The sequence below is a fragment of the Microcebus murinus genome, chromosome 10 (assembly GCF_040939455.1).
Source record: "Microcebus murinus isolate Inina chromosome 10, M.murinus_Inina_mat1.0, whole genome shotgun sequence".
Lineage (NCBI taxonomy): Eukaryota > Metazoa > Chordata > Mammalia > Primates > Cheirogaleidae > Microcebus > Microcebus murinus.
This window is the reverse complement of record NC_134113.1, coordinates 16,977,108-17,002,439: the sequence shown is the minus strand read 5'-3', so window position 1 is coordinate 17,002,439 and position 25,332 is coordinate 16,977,108. Positions and strand designations below refer to the sequence as shown.

Here is a 25,332-nt window from a genome sequence, read left to right as displayed (position 1 = left end):
TCATAGGACTGAATCTTCCAGGAAAAAGCTATTACATTACATACAGAAAAATGAACCACATACTGTCACCAAATGCATTTCCTCATTCCTGGGTCATCTTCCTTGAGTTATGTCCTCATTTTGATACACCACACCTCCTATCAGCTTTATCTAAAACCGTCCCTCCTACTCTAATTCATTATGCTGGGGGCTTAGTGGGCCCTCTCAATCTGGAAACCCGCATTTTTCAGTTCTGGAGAATTTTCTTGTATTATTTCTTTATTTCTTCTGTTCCTACATCATGGATGTGATAGCTTCTCTTATTTCTCCAAGGATACTGATAGTTATTTGAGGTTTTTCAACTGTCCCTACACTCTGAGTACCATTTTTTGGTCTGCCTTTCATGTTAAAGGCCTGCCGATTCTCTATTGTCTACTCATCTTTAAGGGGCACTGCAAAGCATACTCTCTGTGTCCGTGGGCAGAGTGTGTCAGCAAGTGGGTCGCTGAAGAACAATCAGGTGGGTCTGCAGCTCTTTCATTAAAAGGGCTCACTAAGGGTCACTATCTTTAGGTCTGTTCTTTTATGCTAAGTTTCCCCAGAAAGGATTATCTAATTTTTTGCCTGGAAGTATAAGGCTGACTGCTAGCCTTCTATGAACAAAGAAAATGAAGTGTGATAGGGTTCTCACTGCTCAGTGTGTGGACTTTCACCTAGTCTTCCTTTTTTCATACAGTGCTTAATCCACATCCTCACCAGTGCACATGTTTCTGAATCTAGAAAAGAACCTCTCTTATTTAGCCTCTCCAGAGTTTATTCCTATTTTCTCCTAGGGCAGGAGGGGGCAGTCATGTGGGTGTTCAAGCTAGAGAAGGGTTTGGGGGATCTACTTGCTATACCTAAACTTTCAACCAATTTTCATTTCAGCTTTCAAAAGTACTTAGTGCCTCTAATTCCTCTGCCTTCCTGGGTTTCTGCAGCTCGTATCAGCTTGCTTCTGATGGGCAATTAGGTTTCAGCTTTTTTCATTCTGCTCATTCAGTTAACAACTATGCATCTGATTCTTATCTTCCTAATTTCGTTGAATTGCTCACCTGCTGTCCTCTCTGTTCTCCTTCAGTCTTTGTGGTTTTATGGCATTTTTATTCTTTTATTATCATTTTAGAAGTTTCAGGAAGGAAGAAGAAAAATGTGTCTTAATCTACCAAGTTTAACAAGAAATTCAGTCTTTTCGAGGTTGCTCTTTTCCCCAGATATATAATTAACATCTTTCCCTAGCAATGAAATACTACAATGTTATTTTTAGTGGCTAATATTCCACTTTGTGACTATACCACAATTTATTTGATCAATACCTGATTGCTAGACATTTAAGTTATTTTATTTTTTGATATTAAAACTTCACCGTGATGAGAATGCTTGCAACTAAATTTTTCACATACATCCTTAATAATATCTTTGTCAGAGTCCCAGATGTGGAAGCAGTCAAATGGTATATACACTTCTAAGGCTTTCTGATACTTATCTGAACAACTTAACTTTCAAAATGGTAATGTTCTTGTCAGGTTAACACTCCCCCCACACACACACACACATTAAGCCAAACACCACTAAATTTTACTCAACAATCTGGTAAGGCTTTGGTTGGAGAGAAGTTTGAAACTAGAAGCTTCCATATGTCTGTTGATTTTAATAACTTCTATCACTTTGATCCCTTATTACCTGGGAGAATAATGAATTGGCTACATAAAAAATAAACATTGATTTGTTTTAATATGCACATACATACATGCATATAGAATACATACATACACACACATACTTTAATACTAACCTACTTATAACCATAGCTGTTATGACGGGCTCCCAGCCTGAATGGAGAACTGTCCTTGTGGCTGGATGCTTGGCAGCTATTATAATCCAGATAGGAGTCAGAGCCAAGAAAAAGACACCAACTAATGGAGAAATGTAGTAATACGTCTCTAAAATTAAAAGAAGACAGAGAGACATTTCAATCTCTCTTCTATGTAGCAAATCTAAATTATTGGAAGATAGGATATCATTAAACATAGTAACATGTTATATATTTTTAATAAATTTCAAACAAATTTAGAACTGTAGAAAAAGTAAAAATATTAAATAATACAACTGAAAACAAACACATTATTCTACAAACATTTATGGAAATAGCTGTGTGACCTATGTGGAAATAGCAATAACCATAATAACAGTAAGAACAACAATAGCAAAAACGCTAACATTTATTTGGCTCCTATTATTTACCAAGCACTAAGCTAAATGCTTTATATTCATCATCTCAGTTAAGTGTCCCCATCAGTGTGAGGGAGACACTGTCATTTCTATTTTATGAGGAAACTGAGGCTTCAGGGCTTAAGAATACAGTAAGGAGGTAGGGAGGGCTGGGAGAAAATGATGTGTTTGATACCAAAGTTAGTTCTCTTAATTACAAATTATAAAGTCAAGTAGGACATTAGTTTTGTCCACAAGGATTTTATAGTACAAGCACTCCATGAAATATTAGCCATCAATTGATAATATTAATAGATATCCAAGTTTCAAAATAAATTGAAAAACTAGGTTTAATAAAGTTAAGCAAAACTACTCAGAATCTTTAATACATGAAGATGGAACATAGTACACTGTATTAACCATAATTTGGCCAGACTACCTAGTTTTCACACCTGGGTCCAACTTACCTTAGACAAAAAATTTAACTTTATTAAGTTTCAATGTCCTTATCTATAAAATGGTAACAATAGTACCTACCTCATGGATTTACTGTGACTCTTGAGAGAGTTACTATATGTAAGTATTAACACTAGCACATGGCTAACATTTATTGAACACTTACTATCATTATCATTATCATCACTGTCATCACCATTATTATTAATATCTTGCAATTTGGGAAACACTGGGTTGCCAGGACTTTGTTACCTCTCTCTGCTAGACCATCTTACTTACAATTATTCATTCCCTCCCCATTCTTGTTAGGCTTTCCCAAGAGAGAGTCAACTCTCTGCCTCGATGACAGAGAGTTGGGTATGGCCATTTTTATGGCTTTGTAGACATGACATATGCCATCTCTAAACAAAATTTTAAATATGCTTTCAGAAATGACTAGAAGATTTATGTGTGTGTGCACATGAGTGTGTGTATCTCAACTGTTTTCAGACACTAGGCAACAGGCATTGCAAGACTCTGATTCCTGAGAGAAAGGAGACAAATGAGATGATCCCCACAGTAGCCCCAGCTTTCTGACTACAGGATCATATAGCCCACAGCTCAGGGAGGAGAACTCTGGCAGAGTGAGGCTGAGGCAGCAGGAATTTACAGGGTAGAATACTGGAGAAGAGGAAGCTATCAGAGAAAAGAGCTTGAGAACTGCATCCTCAGCCATGCATGTTGGAGTGAACTCCACAAGGCTAGGTCAAGAATAATTGGGGAGAAATTCACAGAGTTTACATAGGGCTGGAAGTCATTCAAGATCTAGCTCCTTAAAGAGAAGAGGCCTCTTTGAACACCAAGAGAACTCAGTAGAGACCCAACAAGGGTCATGTATTAGTAGTAGGGCTGGCCCTAGAGTAATGTTTGCTCTAGATTCTGCCCCAATAAAGCTTCAAGTCAAGCCTTATAAAGCTCAAGCTAATCCATAAATATCTGCCTACAAGAACAAAGTCCAATACTACATAAAGCAAAACAAAACAATCAAGCATTTAACAATATTACATTTACAATGACCATCATTTAACCAAAAATTTTTTTTAAGAGTTTGGAATAATATTTGGTCACATTTACATACTTAAATACCCCGAAAAAGTATATTTACTTTAGACATTTCACTTATATCGCAAAAGTTTCCAAGTACTTAAAGCAGTATTTATAAATCTAATAAATGAAATGTATAACTATGGTGACACTTAAGTTTTTGTAAATATTCATATAATGTATACAAATTTGGTAACATTTCTATTTAACAATCACAAGAATAATTATTTAATTATAACTTTAAAAATGAAATTAGAAGACTGGCATGTTACTCTAATGAGTATATGAAATAAATATATACTACCTCTTTAGCATAAAACTACTAATTCCATGAGCTTGATTCTTAAATATTTTTATACTTTATTAAATCTCCTTAGAGTTAAAGTTGCATACCCCTTATTGAAACAGTTATTTCATCCCAAGGCATTTTTGGTGATCACTTTAGCTGATCAAAGTTTCACTATCATGAGAGATTTCAGCTGGGACATACCTGAATTCTTCTCAATGACTCTATTATTTATTTTGTATATTAAGGGTTTTATAACTTAAAGACAGTGTTGATCTCACAGTCCTTGTAGCCTACAGTCTTAGATTACTTAATCTAAGTTAAATGTTGTTTAATTTTGCCAATATGCCACAGAATTCTGCAACTATTATTCCAACTCTTGTCTTTGATTGAATTTTATATTTCTTTAGCTTCTTAAGATATTAAAAGATCTTCTCACCTATGACTAAAGATGCTTGAACTAGATACTCAAATTTTTTATTTTTGTCCCATCAGGTTGGAAAAAGCAATTATTATAGATATTAAACTAATACCTAAACAAATTTTATTCCCATGGCTTTATCTAGATTTGCCATCACATCTTTAAAATAATTATACTGCTAAAATTCATTTTTATATTTTCTTCCATTTAAAGGAATCTGACTAATGCTACATTTAGGGTCATTTTCTCCATGATTTTTTAAGATGAAAAAAACCCTTTATTTGTTGAATGGATTCCCAGTTCTCCTTGTAAGCCATTAGATAATGATAAATAACATCCCAGTTAGGAAGCATTCCAATCTCCTAAAACAACTAAGGTTGCCAACAATCTCTTTAATTGGACCAAAAAGAAAACTAAAAGCACTGAAATCTACTAAACAAAAATGAAAAGAACTATTCTGCTAGGTCAGACCATCTTAGTATTTATTCTCAGGTCAAGAGAGGAGCATCATGCTAGGCTTTAAAGAAGTTATCTTAAACATTAAATCTCTGGAAGGACATCTGAAGTTGAAAAAGCACCCATCAGCCAAACCCCAGAATCACTGCTCTGAATTTCCAAAGAGGAGGAAAAATTTCTCAGGAAAGAAACTAAAAATAATGAGTGGGCAGTTCCCAAAAACTTAAACATAGTTTAACCTGACCCACATGACCCCAAAATTCTACTCCTAGATGTATTAATATGCTCAAGAGAATAGAAAAGATGTTTATCTTAAAAACTCATACAGGAATGTTCATTAGTAGCCTTATTCATAGTGGCCAAAAAGTAGAAGCAACCTAAATGTCCATCAAATGGTGAATGGATAAATAAAATGTGATATATGCATAAATGAAATATTATTCAGCCTTATTAAGCCATACGATGCAATATTATTCTGCACTTAATATGATTCAGTACTGATTCATGTTACAACATGGATGAACCTTGCAGATATTATGTTAAGTGAAAGAAACCAGACACAAAGGGTCATATATTATATGATTCCGTTTATATGAAATGCCCAGAATAGGCAAATCCAAAGAGATAGTAAGTAGATTAGTAGTTGTCAGGGGCTGCAGGAAGGGTGGAATGAGGAGTGACTGCTAAAATGTACAGGGTTTCTCTTTGGGATGATGAAAATGTTCTGGAATTAGATCACAGTGATGGCTGTACAATCTTATGAATATACCAAAAACTGCTAAGTTATATACTTTAAAAACGTGAATTGCATGGTATATGAATTATATCCAATTTTTTAAAGATCTAACAATGGAAAAAAAAAGGAGTTGGGACTATATTCTTCAAAAATGTCAATGTCATTAAAGACAAAGAACATTCATATGAATATAGAGAAAGAGAGAAAAGGTAAAGCAAATAGAGTAAAATGTAACATTAGGTGAATCTAGGTAAAGGATATGTAGGTGTTTTTGTACTGTTTTGATTTTGCAACTATTATGTAAGTATAAAATTATCTACAAATAAGTTTTTTAAACATTAAAAAAAGAGTGGGGAAACCATGATAAAACCAAAATTTCCAAATGATTTACTGAAATGTATTCTATTTCAATATCCTGCCTAATCAACATGCCCATTCCCACCAAATTAGACCATCTGTGTAGTTGTATAGGACCCTACTAACTTATCTCTGGCTAACTTCTAATCTAATTTTGATAGCTAGGGAAAAATTACAAATATAGAAAAAAGGGAAGATGCTACAAACATTCCTATTTTTAGGATATATTGGTGCTTTATAGGTGTCATAAAATTAAAGAATTATTTTTAGAAAAATACTAATCAGCATGAGAAAATGGTCAATTAAAAGCTAACCACAAACTTCTGCATTGATATTAAAATGTAACATAATGTCTTTCTTCTAAATGAAACACGTTGAAAAGATCCTGGTTAAAATAATATTTTGTATTAAAATCTGGGTATATTATAATGGGTACTGTGGTGAGGCTAAATAATGGCCCACATAATATATACATCTTAAAACACAGAACCTGTGACTGTTACCTTATAAGGCAAAAGGGGCTTTGCAGATGTGATTAAGTCAAGGATTTCAAGATGGGAATGGTATCCTGGATTATTTGGATGAGTCCTAAATGCAATCACAGGTGTCCTTACAAGAAGGAGGCAAGAGGAGATCTAGCTACAGGAGAGGAAGAAGCAATGTGACCACAGAAGCAGAGACTGGAGTAGTGTGGACACAAGCCAAGGAACGCCAGCGACACCAGATGGAAAAGGCAATGAACAGATTCTCCCCTGAAATCTCCAGAAGGAACCAGCCCTGACAAAACCTTGGCTTTAGCCCTGTATAACTCATTTTGAACTGCTGGCCTCCAGAACTGTAAAAAAAACCACATTTCTATTGTTTTAAGCAACAGGTTTTGGTAACTTGTTACAGCAGCAGTAGAAAATACAGGTATATATAACATTTAAAAGTTTTTGGAATTTTAAGCCCAATAAATGTCCATATACATTAGTACTAATTCTGTGATACAGGCATACTACAGAAAAGTAAAGATGAACACAGCTAAAGGGGTTCAAATTGCTCTGATTCCACCTAACTGCCAAACATAACTGCCATCTTTTGTGATTCATGGCTTTCACCTTTTATTATACTACTGGTAGCATTTTGCAACTACTATTGTATCATTTAATTAATAACATTCTCATCCCAAATTCTTCTGAAAGATGTAGCTGTTACAAGTGACAATTTTTGTATATTAGCTGTTTCTGTGTGAAGAACAAAGCAATGGGCACTGTAAGGTGCAAACAATTGTTTTTCTAAATGCCCCTTAATAACCATCAGAATTTTCTTAGGGAACTTATATGCTAGAAATCACTCTATCCTAAGATGTTACAGTGCTAAAAATCTCTCAAGCATAGTGACATTGAAGATAAATTTAGATTCTACTCACATCACCACTTAAGGCAGTGATATTCTAGAATGCCCTGTAAATAACCAGGTGGCATCTCTGCTAGTCTCCACAGGAATGAAGTAACCTGAGGCTGATTGCTATTTGCTCTCATAGCTTCAACTAAGCCATCTTTTTAAAGTTAACCTTGAAGAGTAAAAAATCAATCAACATTTTGCTTCTCAGATCTTGCCTAAAAAGAGAATCTAATAATTTCTCCAAATCAATAAATATCATGCACATTCAAGAATTATATGCCCATGTAGTTATAAATACTTGAGAAGAAGGTTCTGAAATCCTCTTGAACTTATGCAAACATAAAGAAAGAAAGGGCAGATAGGTATTCTAGTTGTAGGCCAATGTTGAATCCTTTTAATAGCTTTTAAAGATTACTATATAATTAAACATTACTATATGAATGTATAAATGCTTTTATATTTTCTCTGCAAGTCACACCAAAGTACATGATAATCCTGAACTTAGATTACTCTCTTTCTATTTCCTCTTTTGTATTTCCATTTGAAATACATCTTTTCTAGCCACATGTTACCACTTTATTTTTCTGCAGTGGTATTAATTTCTAGATACCTTCTGCTAAGGCAAAATACCCTTCCAATATTTCTCCAATACTATGTCCTCATTAAAAGGATTTTTTTTTTGTTACAATCTATTGTATTATTGGACAGTTACTGTACCAAAATCATTCAGAGGGTTATCCTGTTTTATATGCATATAACACTTTCTGAATAACTTCTAATCACATTAATTGGAGTGCTTTCAAAACTAATAAAGCATTTGGCAAAGTGCTATTTATTAAACATCTGATATATATGGCACTATAGGGTACCACAAAAAAATTAAATAAGCAAAATAACACAGTTTTGTCCTCGAGAAGTTTATACTCTCATAAGGGAAGGTATTTTTTTTTTTTTTTACCAAAAAGCTATAATGACTGGCCAAACAGAAAGAATGTCGTAAGGTGTCAATAAAGTGCCACAGGAATTCAGAGGAGAAAACAGATCACCTAAGATTAAGAAAATCTGTAAATTTAGACCTAACAAGTGAGAAGGATTCTGATTGGCCTTGATGGGAAGAAGGGATGAATTCAGGAGGGGAATGACATAAAAAATAAAAAATAACCCAAAGTTGGTATATGAGATCAGTAAATAGCTGAGTTTGGCCAGAGTAAAAGGTATAAGAAAAATAGCTGAGCACAGTGGCTGAGGTCCCAGCTACTTAGAAGTCTTGAGCCCAGGAGTTTGAGACAAACCTGAGCAACACAGCAAGATGCCAACTCTTAAAAAAAAAAAAACAGAAAAGAAAAAGACACAAGAAAGGAAGAAGCAGGCAGGAACTTGAAAACATAAATGCCTGCAGACCTCAGGAGGCCTAAATACCACGTTAAAAACTTGAACTTTGTCTGCTAAGCAATAAAGAGTTATTCAAGGTGATTAGAAAAAATATAGCCAATAGGAGTAAAGAAAGCTTTGGGCTTATTTGCTTTGTTCTTTTTCAGAGGAGTGGAGGGACAAAGGGAGAAAATTCTATATTAACTTCAGATATCAGAAATCAGCAAGTTTTAGCAGGACCAAAAGAAAGGTAGCACATGGAACGAACGTGGAGTGAGCCTTAGTACGTTTATGAAAGCTAACACAATATAAGAGGGCTGTTTGAAGTCATTTCAGAATATCCAATTTTCTGAGTATTATAATTAAGATATGTTTTTTCTTGTATATTTTTAAGGTGTATAACATGGCGTTTTGATAAACTTATACATAGTAAAATGGTTATTGCAGTCAAGAGAATTAACATCTATCATTTCACATATTTATCCCTCCCTTTTTTTGGTTAAGTGCACCTAAAGTCTACTCTCTTGATAAACATCCCGTGTACCATACACTATTACTAACTATAGCCCTCATGCTGTATGTTAGATCTCTAGAATTATTCATCCCACATCACTGCAATGTTGTACCCTTTGACCTACATCTCCCCATTTCTTGCCTCACCCTCATCTCCCATAACTACCATTCTCTACTCTTTGTTTCTATGTATCTGACTTTTTTTTTTTTACAGATTCCATATATAAATGAGATCATACAGTATTTTTCTTTCTGTGTCTGGCTTATTTCACTTGACATAATGTCTTCCAGGTTCATCCATGTTGTTGCAAATGGCAGAAATTCCTTTTTTAAGGCTGAATAATATCCCATTGTAACTGGGCTGTATATACCACAATTTTTTTATCTACTCATCTGTTGACAAACATTTGTTTCCATAACTTGGCTATTGTGAATAATGCTTCAATGAACATGGGAGTGCAGATATTGGTATGAGGTGCTGATTTCATTCCCTTTGGGTATGTACCCAAAGAGAGATTGCTGGATCATATGGTAGTTATATTTTTAATTTTTTGAAGAGCTTCCATACTATTTCCCATATTAGCTGTACCAATTTAAATTCCTATCAACAGTGTACAAGGATTCCCTTTCTCCACATCCTCTCTAACACCTGTTATCTCTTGTTTTATTGATAATAGCCATTCTAACAAGGCTGAAGTGATATCTCATTGTGGTTTTGGTTTGCATTTCCCTGATGATTAGCGATGTTCAGCACGTTTTCATATACCTGTTGGACATTTTTATGTCCTGTGGGGAGAAATGTCTATTCAGGTCCTTTGCCCATTTTTTAATTGGGTTGTTTTTTAGCTATTGAACTGTGTGAGCTCCTTATATAGTTTGGATATTAACCCTTTATCAGATACATGGTTCACAAATATCTTCTCCCAACTCATAAGCTGCCGTTTCCTTTTGTTGATTGTTTCTTTTGCTGTGCAGAAACTTTTTAGTTTGATGCAGCCTCACTTGTTTACTTTTGCTTTTGTTGTCTGAGTTTTTGATGTGATATCTAAAAAATCATTGCCAACATCAATGTCAAGGATCTTTTCTCCTGTGTTTTCTTCTGGAGTTTTATGGCTTCAAGTCTTATGTTTAGGCCTTTTATCCATTTTTAGTTGATTTTTCTATGTAGTGTAAGATAAGGGATCCAGTTTCATTCTTTTGCATGTGGATATCCAGTTTTCCCAACACCATTTATTGAAGAGAGTATTCTTTCTTCATTGTGTCTTCCTGGTGCCCTTGCTAAAAATTAGTTGACTGTATATGCTTGGTTTTACTTCTGGGCTCTCTATTCTGCTCCATTAATCTATGTGTCTATTTTTATGCCAGTACAATACTGTTTTGATTACTATGGGTTTGTGATATAATTTGAAATCAGGAAGTGTGATGCCTCCAACTTTCTTTTTCTTTCTCAAGATTGCTTTGGCTATTTGGGGTCTTTTGTAGTTCCACATGAAATTTAGGATTCTTTTTATTTTTTCTATAAAAAATGTCACTACAATTTTGACAGAGATTGCATTGAACCATATATTGCTTTGAGTAGCATGAACATTTTAACAATACTAATTCTTCCAATGATGAATGTCAGATATCTTTCCATTTATTTTTGTCCTCTTCAACTTCTTTCATTAATGTTTTATAGTTTTATTGTAGAGTTATTTTATCTCCTTGATTAAATTTATTCCTAGGTATTTTCTTTATCACACTGTGGTGTATCACACTGATTGATCTGCATGTATTTTTTTTACTTTTAGTTTAAGCTGTGCTCTATATTTTGTTGGGGTTTTTTCCAATAGTTATAGTGGTATAAGTGGTTTTTGGTTACGTGGGTGAATTGTACAGCAGTGACATCTGGGTTTTTAGTGTACTTGTTACCTGAATAGTACACATTGTATCTACTGGTAGTTTTTCTTCCCTCACTTCTCTCACACCCTGCCCCTTGATTTGTACATGTTACACCAGCCTTGCCTCCCAGGGATAAAGCCCACATAGTCATGATATATAATATTTTTGATATATTGTTGAATTCAGTTTGCTAGTATTTTACTGAGAATTTTTATAGCTATGTTCATCAGAGATATTGGCCTATAGTTTTCTTTTCTTGTGATGTCTTTGTCTGGCTTTGGTATCAGGGTGATGCTGGCCTCAGAAAATGAGTTTGGAAGTGTTCCCTCTAGTTCTATTCTTTTGGAAGAGTTTAAGAAGGATTGGTACTAATTTTTTTGAACGTTTGGTAGAATTTAGCCTTGCAGCCATCTGGTGCTGGGCTTTTCTTTGTTGTGAGGTTTTTAATTACTACTTCAGTCTTTGTATTTGTTATTGGTCTGTTCATGCTTTCTATTTCTTCCTGATTCAATCTTGGTAGGTATATGGCATAAAATTGTTCATAATAGTGCTTTATAATCCTTTTTTATTTCTGAGGCATCCATTGTAATGTCTCCACTTTCATTTCTGATTTTATTTGAGTCTTCTCTCTTTTCTTAGTCTAAGGCTTTATCAGTTTTATTTTTTCATAAAACCAACTCTTAGTTTTGTTGACATACTTTAGTTCTTCTATGTTCTATTTGATTTATTCCTGCTCTGATCTTTATTATTTCCTTCCTTATGCTAACTTTTGGTTATTTATTCTTATTTTTCTAGTTCTTTGAGGTGTTAGGTTGGGTTGTTTATTTGAGATCTTTCTTCCTTCTAAATGTACGCACTTATCACTATCCACTTCCCTGATAGGACTGATATTTTTTGCATCCCTTAGGTTTTGGTATATTGTGTTTACATTTTTGTTTATCTCAAGACATTTTTAAATTTCCCTTTGGATTTCTTCTTTGACCCATTGGTTGTTCAGGAGTGTGTTGTTTAATTTCCATATATTAGTGAACTTTCTAGTTTTCTTCCCATTATTGATTTCTAGTTTCATGCCACTGTAGTTAGAAAAGATAATTGATATGATTTCAGTCTTCTTAGATTCCAATCTTCTTCAATCTTCTTAAAGTCCTCTCTGTTAAGACTTATTTTGTAGCCTAACATGATATATTCTGGACAATGTTCCATGTGTGCTTGAGAAGAATGTATATCCTGCTGCTGTTTGATAAAATATTTTGTATATATCTGTTACATCCATTTGGTTTAAAGTGTAATTCAAGCCGTATGTTTCCTTATTGATTTTCTGTCTGGATGATCTAGCCATTGTTGAAAGTGGGGTATTAAAGTCCCCTCCTATTATTGTATTACTGTCTATTTCTCCCTTCTGATCTGTTAATAATTGCTTCATATATTTAGGGGCTCCAAGGTGTGCATATATATTTACAATTGTTTTATCTTCTTGATGAATTGACCCCATGAGACTTTTCTTAATGTCCAGTTCTTTGAGAGACATATAACACATAGTCTCTATAACCAAAGCCTATAGCTACCATGACATCTTTGACATTCTCTTTTTATCTCTGAAGACTTCAAAGTGTTTTCAATATATTAAATATAAATAGTTCAGGAATTAAACCTTGTTTCCAAGAGCCAGGCTTCTCAGCAGGATGAATGGGGTCTTCCTGCTGGATCCTTCCTCAGCAGGATGAATGAGGAGGCATTTAAATATGCCTCCTCATAATCTTTGTATTCAGAATGAAAATACAAGGCATCCAACTGCTGATCTTATGAGGCCCCCTAGTGTTCACAGTGCAGACACGTTAGCACCCACACTGGCACTCCTGAAGCACTTTTAGCCGTTAAATTAACTGTAGAATCAATCTGTAACCCAGTAAAAAATATCCTTAGGGGAATCAATGATACAGATGAAATATAAAAGATCCTATTTTAATTAATTCATCTGGAATTACTTTGAGCCAACTTTTATAAGACAAGTAAAGGCCTAGAAAATCCTAAGCAATATTTAATAACATTTTTCAAAATTATGGTCTATGATAGTAACATTCCATTTTACTTTTTTACTTCTTGATCCAGTTGAACTATTAAAGCACCATCATATAACATTCAAAATATTGAAAACTTTGGATAGTAACATATTATGATCAAGTCTTTATAAGGAGAGTTTATCACTTGTATAATTTAAAAAATAAAATTTAAAAAGTCAGCACACATTATTTTCCTCAACAGCTGTTTTGTCTTCTGGAAGCTCATAGTACTTAGTCTGTATCATTATAACAATTGTCATATTTATTATGATAACATTCTTCAATGGCATTTTCTTTCTTTTTAACTGAGGAGACACCTGGTATTTAGCAAGCAGCTGAGAAATATGTTACAAATGACTTGATGGTAATTTAAATACTCAAGTCTGCAAATAATATACCTTTCTTTTCTATGTAGGGGAACTCATCCTAGAACCACTATTAACCCTTCATCCCTATGTTAACCCTCTATGTTCTCTTATTAATATTAGGAAGAAACCCTCATCCTCTTCTATTCTTCTTTTCTTCTCTCTAACCTCCTCCTCAAAGTGGGAGAGACTTATCTAATTGGTAAGATGAGGATACAGGGCACTAACTCATGCCTAATCATGTCCTTCCTGGCTTTCTCTCTGGGGACCCAGCCTTTTGATGACAGTCTCCTTTCCCCAATGCAGTTAACAGCCTATTCCTATGGGGTAAGCACTACAAGTTGTCCACCTGTCTGCCTGTGAGTGGATGGGTGTATTTAACACCATAGAAGAATATTAAGCCACATTTCCTAATAGTAGCCATAAGCTAATATTTCAATCCCTGACTTTAGCATCTTTTTCTAAATTGTACAATAGTTTAGAGAAGGAAAAACGTATAACCAATTTTTATCACCCCAACAATCTAAATTAGAACAGATTTAAGATTATCCCTCTAATAATGTAACTCTTCACTTTCTGTGCTTTATTAAGTGGGAGGGAAGGGAACTGAGCATTACCCTGAATATACTTGAACATATATTATTCCTTGTATACTGCACGACAACAACATAAAGCCAAGACCTTTGGGAACAAGATCTTATACTTAGGCCATTGATCGTTTATCATCTTATACCTTACTTTAAGTGATGCATCTTTATCTTCTAAATGAGAAAAATTCTCCTTAAGCAGACTTGATAGTCTTATTAAATACTGTTTTTATGCCACTCACTATATACTTAAGGCAATTTTATATACTAAATGAAGCTTCCCTTGATATCTCTGAAAGTCATAGAAAATTATTGCCTTTGGTAGATTAAAACCCTTTCTTTATTTCAAGAACATAAGTCTGAGGCCCTTACTTTTTTGAAAAATACATGTACTTTAAATTTATTTTAAAGTATACTATAAATCTGTATTGAACTCATGAAAATATGTGGGGTATATGAATAAATGTTTGCCTCTGGTTTGGCTTATAAACTATCTTTTTTTTTCTTGTGTTACTTTGGGTTTCTGTTTTCTTTGTTTTTTTTAGTTTGGCATCTTTAAAATAAATAAATAAATAAAAATTTAAAAAATTAAAAGAAAGAAACCACAACCAACTTTTAACATTTAACCATTGCTCAAATATCATATTCATTTACCATTGACAGTAGTCTCAGAGTACAAATTTCCATTACAACAATTCATTAAATTCTATAAACACTCTATCAGTATTTATTAGGAATTACATACATAATATGATACCAACTTCACACAGCATTCAGGCTAATTTTCATGGTGACTTTTTTCCTTTTTGTTAACTGCCAAGAGGCTACTAATTGGTGTGGTATCTGATGGGGAAAAAATATCCCACTAGGAAATTTCAAGTGCCACAATAACCTTATATTCTGAGAAGTTAGTTCAGTACACATAACAGAATACTCTAGGTCGACTCCTAGCTGGCTACAGAGGAAAAGGGCAGAAATTATAGAGTATTACAGATCTGTGTTCAACCTTTTCACTAGTAGTTGTGTAAACTTGGGTAATATACATAACTTCTATGATCCTCAGTTTTCTCATCTAAAATTAGAGTCAATTTTTTTCTTATAGAGTTTTAAACTCTAAAAGAAGAGAAAAAATATGTGAGAACCACAACACATAGTAGGTATACAATAAATGATAGTTATTATTCTAATCAGTCTCAATAACAGTTCTAATACAGTTGAAGATCACCATGGATTCATGGCATTGCTACAACAATATTTATTTTAAAAGACTCTGAATAACACATAATATTTAGTTTCAAGTCAACTTACCAAGACAAGAGTACAAACCCTGACTTATCCAAGCCAATATGGCAAGAGTTATAAGGTCGCCAAAACTAGCAGCAATGGGTGTAGCAACATTATCAGGATTTATACCAGTCTTCTTTGAACCAACGATAACTCCAACCATTATTATTCCTAGAAGAAAGAATGTTCATTGCTTTTTATGCTATTATTTAAAGAAATCAATCCCCCAAATATCAAATATGTAGGATAGACAAATAGCATTTCAGTTCCAGTTAGATTACTTAGATAAGATGACTAAAGCAAACAAAACACTTTACCCTGAGGCTTTGGCAAATGCCTTTCAATAAATTACAAGTACAGATCACAGAAAACTTAGGAAGTTAAATGTTGCATCCAGAGACCCAAAAGCTAGTAAAATAATATTAAAGCCAAAATTTCAAATTTAGTGACATGTATCTTCTATGTAATGTATTTGTGTGTATCAAATCCAAAGATTTTAATTTTAAACCTCAAATAAAGTATCAAAACATAAAAAAAAAAAAGGTGAGTCATATTTATATGCATAGCAACTTGGAAGAAGACCAACAAAAGCAGATATGTTCACATATGGTAGCTAAAAATACTTGCTTCATTTTATTATTTAAAAGAGTATTAAGAAGCAGGACATAATTAAATTTTAAACACTGAAGGCCACGAAAAATAGTCTTTGTAAAAGATATTCTTTAAACCCAAATTTTCTGTCTATAAACCTACAAGAAGAGAACAAAAAATGAAAAGGTTGACTTTGTACTTAATACTTTTGCATCCTTATTTTCTTGAATCATACAAATGGGAGAAAATGGTACAATGTATGCGCACCCAGTTATATAGATTTTCCCATGCCAACACATTCATTAAGAGGATGCAGTACAGAGAAAATTTTAAATATTTAGTTTATTTATGTCCTAACCATAAATCAATATGGAAATCCTAAATATGGCTATGGGAAAAAATAAACAGAATCTCACTGCATTTTTAGAGTAAAAATGACTCTAAATGTTTTTATTCCAACACATTTATTTTATAGATAATAAAAATGAGGTCCTAGGCAGTAGGGTTTAAATTCTTGCCTAAGGTCACACATAGCTTGTAAGTGACTTTCGCTCAGTGTTTTTTACTCTATTGCATAAAGCCAAAATATTTAAAAGTAGAATTTTTGTCTTGTATCAGACAATACCTCACATCTTAATATTCTAGAATCTTTTTCAATCACTAGACTTAACTTTCCCATAATATCATTGTAAAAAGAAAAAAAGAGCAATGGCAGAAAAGTTTTAAAAATATTATTCAGTAATCAGGCTGGGCACGGTGGCTCACGCCTGTAATCCTAGCACTCTGGGAGGCCAAGGCGGGAGGATTGCTCTAGGTCAGGAGTTCAAACCAGCCTAAGCGAGAGCAAGACTCTGTCTCTACTATAAATAGAAAGAAATTAATTGGTCAACTAATATATAGGAAAAATTAGCCGGGCATGGTGGCGCATGCCTGTAGTCCCAGCTACTCGGGAGGCTGAGGCAGCAGGATCCCTTGAGCCCAGGAGTTTGAGGTTGCTGTGAGTTAGGCTGACACCACGGCACTCACTCTAGCCTGGGCAACAAAGCAAGACTCTGTCTCAAAAAAAAATAAATAAATAAATTATTCAGTAATCAAACAAGATGTGATTGTATAGAGTTCTTTTTCCAAACATTTAAAGATCCAAATGGGAAATTCTCTAATACGCAGTGCCATCTGTATCCATTCAGCTAAAACAAATATTTCACTTGTATTGTGGTCCAGTGGAAAGAGCTGGGAGTCAGGAAACTTGAGTTTTAATTCTGAGTCTGCCGTTAACAAGCTGAAGGTATTGGACAAGTCACCTTTACCTGTCTGGGTCAGATTTTTACCTATGAAATATGGTTAATAGCATCTGCTTTACACATTAAGGTGGTTATAAAGGTCAGGTTGTCATAAAATTAGAACATAGATTATACAAAGTAAGACGTTTTAAACAAATTCATTTTAAAAATCTGAATTGTTGATAGTTTTGAAAAACCTAGGCATTTCACATACCTGTTAGACTGAAAAATTTTAAACAACACTTTCTAAATGAAACAAAATCAGAAAGAAAACAGAAGCAAATGAGCCTAAAGAAATAGTGTACTGATGCCAAAACTTTTCTTTCTTTCTTTTTTTTTTTTTACTGGAAATTTAATTTTCCAGTAGCTTAACTTCACTCTGCTTTGGCCAGGGTGAACTCCACTCAATTCTATATAAAGACCAGAAACTATCCCTGATGTAATTTAAGTACTAAATCAAAATTCTTTGGAAGTCAGGTCTTAATTTTAATAAGATTCCCTAAATTCCCAGAATCTAACCAGAAAAAGCTAGCTACTTTGTATGATTAACTTATATGACAATCTTCCATTTTTAACTTTGCTGGTGATATAAGGGAGAGAAGATAGCAATTGTAAAATAAAAATAAACAACTCTTTATGATTGGTATTCCATAAAAAGCTAGTTCTCTAGTATGAAGTTCATATTAATAAATAAATATAAAGAAAGCTAGCTCCACTAAAAAGTTCTAATGTAGTTAATTTTTAAAACCTTCTGGCTCTTTAAAATTCTATGGCCAACAATATGCTGTGTGAGCAAAAGGTTATATTTATATTGCCACAGAAATAGGGAAGAAATTATCTTTGGAATCTGAAACTTAAAAAAAACCATTTTAACAGAGGGACTCCTTTTGAAACTCAGAATTCCTGGAACACTTGTTGTTACTCAAGTGACAAGCCAGTAAATCCCCTGCATGGTTTCCAGAAAGGAGTTTCTCAATTAATTGAATTTACAGAAACAAATGAATGTCTGGGCTATTTTTTCCTGATCTTTTTGGGGAACTATACCAGAGTATCAAAGGTCAGGAGACAATCTCAGAAAAGCCCATTCTACACTAAGTTTTATAAATAATGAAATATAAATATATCTGGAGTAATGAAAATGTTTTTAAAGTTTGTAGATAACATTTTTCTGCTGTTTTCGTAACAAGTGTCATAAAGTAGATAAAAATCAACTTCACAAATAAATACTTCAAAAATCCAAGACTAGGCCGGGCGCTGTGGCTCACGCCTGTAATCCTAGCTCTTGGGAGGCCGAGGCGGGCGGATTGCTCAAGGTCAGGAGTTCAAAACCAGCCTGAGCAAGAGCGAGACCCCGTCTCTACTATAAATAGAAAGAAATTAATTGGCCAACTGATATATATATAAAAAATTAGCCGGGCATGGTGGCGCATGCCTGTAGTCCCAGCTACCCGGGAGGCTGAGGCAGAAGGATCGCTCGAGCCCAGGAGTTTGAGGTTGCTGTGAGCTAGGCTGACGCCACGGCACTCACTCTAGCCTGGACAACAAAGTGAGACTCTGTCTCAAAAAAAAAAAAAAAAAAAAAAAAAAAAAATTCCAAGACTATAGAGTAGACATTTATAAATTCACTTACCCTGCAGAAGAGATGCAATGAAGGCAGTTGCTACACTGCTAGAGCACAAAAGTATGGAATGATCAAGGTAGTATTTTCCCTCTGGAATCCAGCCCAATATAATTGCCGCCACAGCTGCTAGGAAACCAACTACTGTTGCCTGAACCTAAAAAAATATTTACAAAATCCAACTGAATTATTAATTTTAAAAACATATTTTAAAAATTTGATTATGTAAAAATTACATATAAAAAGTGAGAAAATTCTTTCACTGATTCCTCATCTGAAAAAAAAGTGAGAAAAAATATTGCATATGGCAATTGAGCTACATTATCTTTAGAGTAGCTACATTATCTTTTAGAGTAGCTATTAATACTATATTTTAATTTTAATATTCCCTAAGAGTGTGGGTTCTCAAACTGCCCTGATGTGGTGACAACAGGTATGGAATGGGGTCTGGGAACCTATTTTTAACAAGCACCCCAAGTGATGTCGAGGGTGTAATCCAAAGATCATCTAAGAAAATACCACCTTCAAACTGAGAAGTATTCAATCCACATATCTGAAGTCTGACTTTAGAGGCAGTGTTGGCAAGAGATTGGATTTGATAATCGAATGATAGGAGTTTGACTCCTGGCTCTTACCACTTAATCTCATAGCAAGTTATTTAAATTCATTCATTCGATGAATATTTATATAGATTCCACTATGTACAATGTCCTGTGCTTGACATTATGCTACAACAGTGCCAAAAAAGATTTATTCCTTGCTCTCAGAGGGCTCTTGGTCAGTGGGAGAGACAGACATTCAAAAATGACTGTAAAATAAATAATCACAATTGTGATTGGTGCTATGGAAATTTCAATTCCTAATCTTTAAACTGACAATAATAATATCACACTTTGAGATTTAAATTATCTAAATAAAGTACTTCCAACAGTGCCAACACAAAGCAACACTCAAAAACCTGCAACTAAGAAAAGTCACACAGACTGCAAGCCTGAGACTCAGGTTAATAGAATGTCAGAACTAAAAGAAATCCTAAGGCATCCATCATCTATTCCATGGATTCTTAGCTGTTTGTGTCATGAACTCCTTTGACAATCTGGTAAAAAACTCTACATAATAGAGATTCTTTTCTCTAGAAAAACACAGAGGCACTGAGTATTTCGAGTAGAATTTCTTGGTGTTCACAGACTCTCTGAAGTCAATCTATATACTACAAGCCAGGGCTCCAACTGAAAAACTCCTATAGTCTGACCTTGTCACATAGTAAATTAATAGAAAAGCCAGGACTAAAGAGTCCGGATATTCCAGATTGCAGCCCCATGACCTTGTATTATATTAATAGGTCCTGTTGATATCACCTATAGATTTGGAGCTGAGAGTCATGCTATAAGCACCATTATAGCTGCAGCAGTTGTTGAAATATTTCAGTATTTTCATACTGGCTAATAAATAAAATAATATTTACAAGCAATAAAATTAATTTATAGTATAAATTCTAGCACTGTGATTCCAAGTCTTTTCAGGATTGACACTTGCACACAGAGCTAGAGAGCCTGCTACAGACATCCTGGTATGTATGTATGTATGTGTAAATGTATATATCTATCTACTTCTGAGGAAGGCGAAGCACACAGCTGAGATGATGAAGTCCTATACTGTATGACTCATTGAAAAATGACTAACTGAACCCAAGAGGAAGCAAAGTTTGGGTCGAAGTCATAGCTGGGGAGTTAATAGGAGCCATAGGCCTGAAAAGACGTTGGTACAGGACACATCCCTCCTGTAGGGTAATGGTCCTCAGATGGGACCAGGACTTTGCTTTATTCGACTACTGATGCACTGGTTGATGTTGCTGCTCTGTGTAATCATGAGGAAATCTGTGACAGGTAACCTGCCTGGGACCCCATTTAACAGCCAGCAGAGCAGCCAGCAGAGCATACCCCCAGTGAGAGCGTAAGCCTCCTCTATCCTTCCCCCTCTATCTCCGTGGTCAGTCTCCAGGCAGAGGAGCCTATTCCAGCCCCTTCCCCCAACACACACACTCATCTACTCCCTCACAAGCTTTAGCAGATGAAGCCTCAGGGAGAGAATAGCCTCTCCCCAGAGCCCAACACCACCCTTCCAGCTTCTTTTCATCTTGCTTTTGTCTTCTGCTAACTGGGCTCCAACCAATGGCTGCCTCACTAGCTGGCACCAACTGTGTCCTGATGGGCCTGCTTGGGGTTCCCTGTTCATCATACATCCTTGGTGGAGTGAGGCATATAAAGACACATGCCTTGGGCTATGGCAAGCAGGATAAATGAATCCTCAGCCATGTCTGGCTCCCATAATGACCAACAGTTGCAGGGAGAGACGATGATAAGGGAAGAGTAAAGACTAAAAGTTAGAGGAAAAATTAAAAGCTGAGATGATTACTATTAGAATGATTTGATAAATAATTTATACTACAATTGATATTACTTTTTAAGAGTTTATAGTATTTAAAGAATAAAATGGAGTATGTTTTCAAACTTTAATTTTTATTCATTATGTATAGTACCCTATGGTTTGTTAAATATTTTGATTATTACTCTTACAATTTCAAGCTGTAAAGAATCTTAGACATCTCTAATGGGTTGCTGTGATTTAAAAGAGGAAAGTGAAACCCAGAAAGATTAAGTAAATTAACAAAGGTTATACAGCTGGTTAATATTAGAGCTAAGGTTAGATCCCAGATTTTCTTATTTCCAAATCTGTGATCTTAGAAGCAGTTGCACAGGTATTTAAAAAATTCCTTTATTTCTTTGTCCTTGAAATGCATTACATGATATTATGTTCCTTCAACCATGTTCTCAATATTATGTCCTAGTTGAACTAACATCAAAATTAGTGTGCATTCCCTAAGCTCACACTAGCTAGAGAATTACTAGGGGTAGCTGTAGTCTTCTGTCTTGTAGATAGGAGAGGGTTATTGGAGAGGAAGAAGAGATAATTGAGATTAGAAAGAGCTGTAGATTACACACAATCCATGGTTTAGTGCATATGTAATTGGTAATTTAATGTATTTGTTTATATTAACACTAGTAACATTAGTAAACCAAGGAAAACTCAAGTTAAACAAATGTCTGACCATAATATATAAAATAGAGCTCAGTTTAATTAAACACATAATTTACTTTTTAAAAAGTAGAAAAATAACACTTAAACAATGAAGTATTAAATATTTATTTATACAGATACTAACACAAACTCTGGCTCTATCATTAACTTTTTTTGAGACAGAGTCTCACTCTGTTGCCCCAGCTAGAGTGCAGTAGCTCATCATAGTTCACTGTAATTTCCAACTCCTGGGCTCAAATAGTCCTCCTGCCTCAGTCTCCCAAGTAGCTGGGGCTACAGACGCATGTGCCACCATGCCCAGCTGGGTCTTGCTCTTGCTCAGACTGGTCTCAAACACCTAACCTCAAGTAATCCTCCTGCCTCAGCCTTTCACAGTGCTAGGATTATAGGCGTGAGCCACCGTGCCCAGCCTATCATATACTTATGATAGAAAACATTTTTTATTTTTCCCCATATTTTGTATATTATATATTTTTCCTATTTAGAATAACTTAATCAGTTTCTAGAAAAAGAATAGATTTCAAAGGTCATGGATATCCATTTATTCCGTTAGTTTTTTCAGGGTATTAAATATCATTTAGGTATTTCCTGAAACAATTAAATGATAGACTCATAGTACTAAAATTATACCAATCTTACTGGTAACACCCAAGATCTTTAAATTCAGTATCTGTTAAAAAAACAACGTGTGCCACTTACCTGTTTTAAAGCCAAGTTGCCAATTATTAGGTTCCACTTTTCAATGGGTGAATCCATCTTCCCAATATTTACCTGTTAAGGTAGAAATTTTCATGTATCACTGAATAAGCTGTATGCTTTCTGCTCTGTGTAAACAGCATATGAAGTCTTAACATCTTTACTAAATATGATAAGCTCACATTGCACTTTGAATATAATTCTGAATTCACTACTAGTCTTGCATCTAACATTCAACTTGCTTGAGATGTTTAGAAAAAAATGTTTTTGTTTACTTAACTATCTTACAAGAACTAGTGGACCAGTTAGTATCATCTACTTACTTACTGTTGTTATCTTACAACTAACATCATCGGGTATCATCCTAACATGCCAAATTTTTTGTATGGAGGCCCAATATAAATAATTACAGGCCAGGCACAGTGGCTCACACCTGTAATCCTAGCACTCTGGGAGGCCAAGGCGGGTGGATTGCTCAAGGTCAGGGGTTCGAAACCAGCCTGAGCAAGAGCGAAACCCCATCTCTACTAAAAATAGAAAGAAATTAATTGGCCAACTAAAAATACATAGAAAAAATTAGCTGGGCATGGTGGCACATGCCTGTAGCCCTAGCTACTTGGGGAGGCTGAGGCAGAAGGATTGCTTGAGTCCAGGAGTTTGAGGTTGCTGTGAACTAGGCTGACACCACGGCACTCTAGCCAAGGCAACAGAGTGAGACTCTGCCTCAAAAAAAAATAATAATAATAATTACATATTTTGAGCTGCTGGCATTTAATTCCACATCATCAAACTAATCTAACTTGAAGAATTATTGACCAAAAAAATCAAGATATAAATAAATCATTAATATGTACATGATTTATATTTCAGTCATGACTAAAACTGTTAGCAATAAAAATTCATTCAGTTCACAAATAATTTTGATCGTGTTCCTCAACTATTTAATTGTATACATCTTTCTGCTAAATGGAAGAATATGCTCCAAAATAATATTATTCATACAAATGAACTGCTCTGTAAACTAAATCATATTTCTCAACCACTTAGGATTCAAAAAATGTATATCTAAATCTGCCAAGTTTTTCTAATGCACTCGTTTGGAAAGCAATGAACAATCATTAGTAAAAATACTATATTGAATTGTATTTCAATTATTCATCATCTGCTTGGCCATGGAAGATTTTTAAATCTAAAAAAATCTATAGGTGAATGGGTAGAGGGAGGTACATAAGGGTTTTTACTTATGGGTAATTTTAACCATGGATAGACTAGAGGTTAGCTCCCTGGCTTCAGGCCAGCAGGTAAATGCTACATCATCATTTCTTCTATCAGTGTGGAAAACAGATTCTATTCTGCAATCACATTCTGGACTTTAGTCTCAGCAAATGTAAATATTGAGACTTCTCACTGGGTCAGAATAATTATTCATACAGTCATTATTTATATAGTTCTTTACTAAACTTGGGAATCTAAATTATTGATGACTTAATATTTGTAGCTCTAACAATCTGGGGCTTTGTTCAAGTGAGTAATAAGTTATAAGCAATGTTTAAAGAGTGAACCTACCTCAGGTTTAAAGTTAAAGAAATAGGTATGAGTAAAATTAGTGTTATTTTTAAATAATTCTTAGAAAAATGTCTTTAGCTATAGGAAGCAATCTAAAATAATTCCACGAAATAGTAAAGACATAAAGACTCCAGAGTTGCTGGAGTCACATGACCAATGGAGACATACATATAGTAGGGTCTAGGAAAAGATCAAGAAAGGAAAGAGTGACAGAATGAATGGGTGCATGAATCAGGTATACAACTGTGCCAGATTTACTATTGATACGTAACATCACTACTAGTCCCTTTTAAGGCATGGGAGCCACAGTCCTTAAAATCCCCTTCTTTATAACTTCATGTGACAGTCTGCTAGTGAGAGGAACTTGCCTAAGATTTAGGCGTTGGAAGCAAGCAGAGGCCATTATTTTTGGAAGGTGTCCAGACCTCTTCACTGCAACATACACATGGCTTTCTTCTCCTGCTCCAGTACTTCAGATTGTTTCTCTGTCTCTCCTACCACAGATCTTCACTTTTCCAACTTCCCCCACATTTGTGTAAGCCCAAATTTCTATACAAAATTTCTTATGGATACAATACATACCATGACTATTTTCCTGACCAAACCCAGACTGACAGTACAACCTTGCACTATTGAATTAATCTGTTTTATAAATGCTGAAGATCACACTCTCTAAGTTCCTTCCTGATCTAGACTCTGAATCTGCAATCCTTTTAGTCTAAGATAAAACAATAGCGAATTAAAACAAAGTATGGGTGTGAATAAAAAACTAGAAAGTACAATATACTCATAAATAATAACCTTTTTTTCACAAAGAAAAGACTATTGGAAGTAAGGATTTGTTGAAAAGTAAACTAAAGAGAAATGTTGTCCCAAATTTATCCCAAAATAGGTATGGTATACTGGGGTGTAGGTAGATATATGGCAGGACACAGGAAATTGACTTCATTGCCTCCATCTTGGGCTGAAATATTGGCTTTTTAGGAAAGAAGAGAGCAGAGGAGGCCAGAA

General features: G+C 34.5%; 1 protein-coding gene across 6 annotated transcripts in view; it reads right to left on the bottom strand.

Annotated features, from left to right (window-relative positions):
- The window catches only part of SLC41A2 (solute carrier family 41 member 2), a 121,515-nt gene that overhangs the window by 52,829 nt on the left and 43,354 nt on the right, over window positions 1-25,332 (bottom strand). For all 6 annotated transcript variants that reach the window (XM_012772736.3, XM_012772739.3, XM_012772738.3 and 3 more), the window contains 4 exons: window positions 22,759-22,830; window positions 18,973-19,117; window positions 15,496-15,642; window positions 1,814-1,961 (listed from right to left, as the gene is read on the bottom strand). In XM_012772736.3, the coding sequence (XP_012628190.1) occupies window positions 1,814-1,961; window positions 15,496-15,642; window positions 18,973-19,117; window positions 22,759-22,830 (512 nt within the window). The remainder of the gene's footprint in view (window positions 1-1,813; window positions 1,962-15,495; window positions 15,643-18,972; window positions 19,118-22,758; window positions 22,831-25,332) is intronic.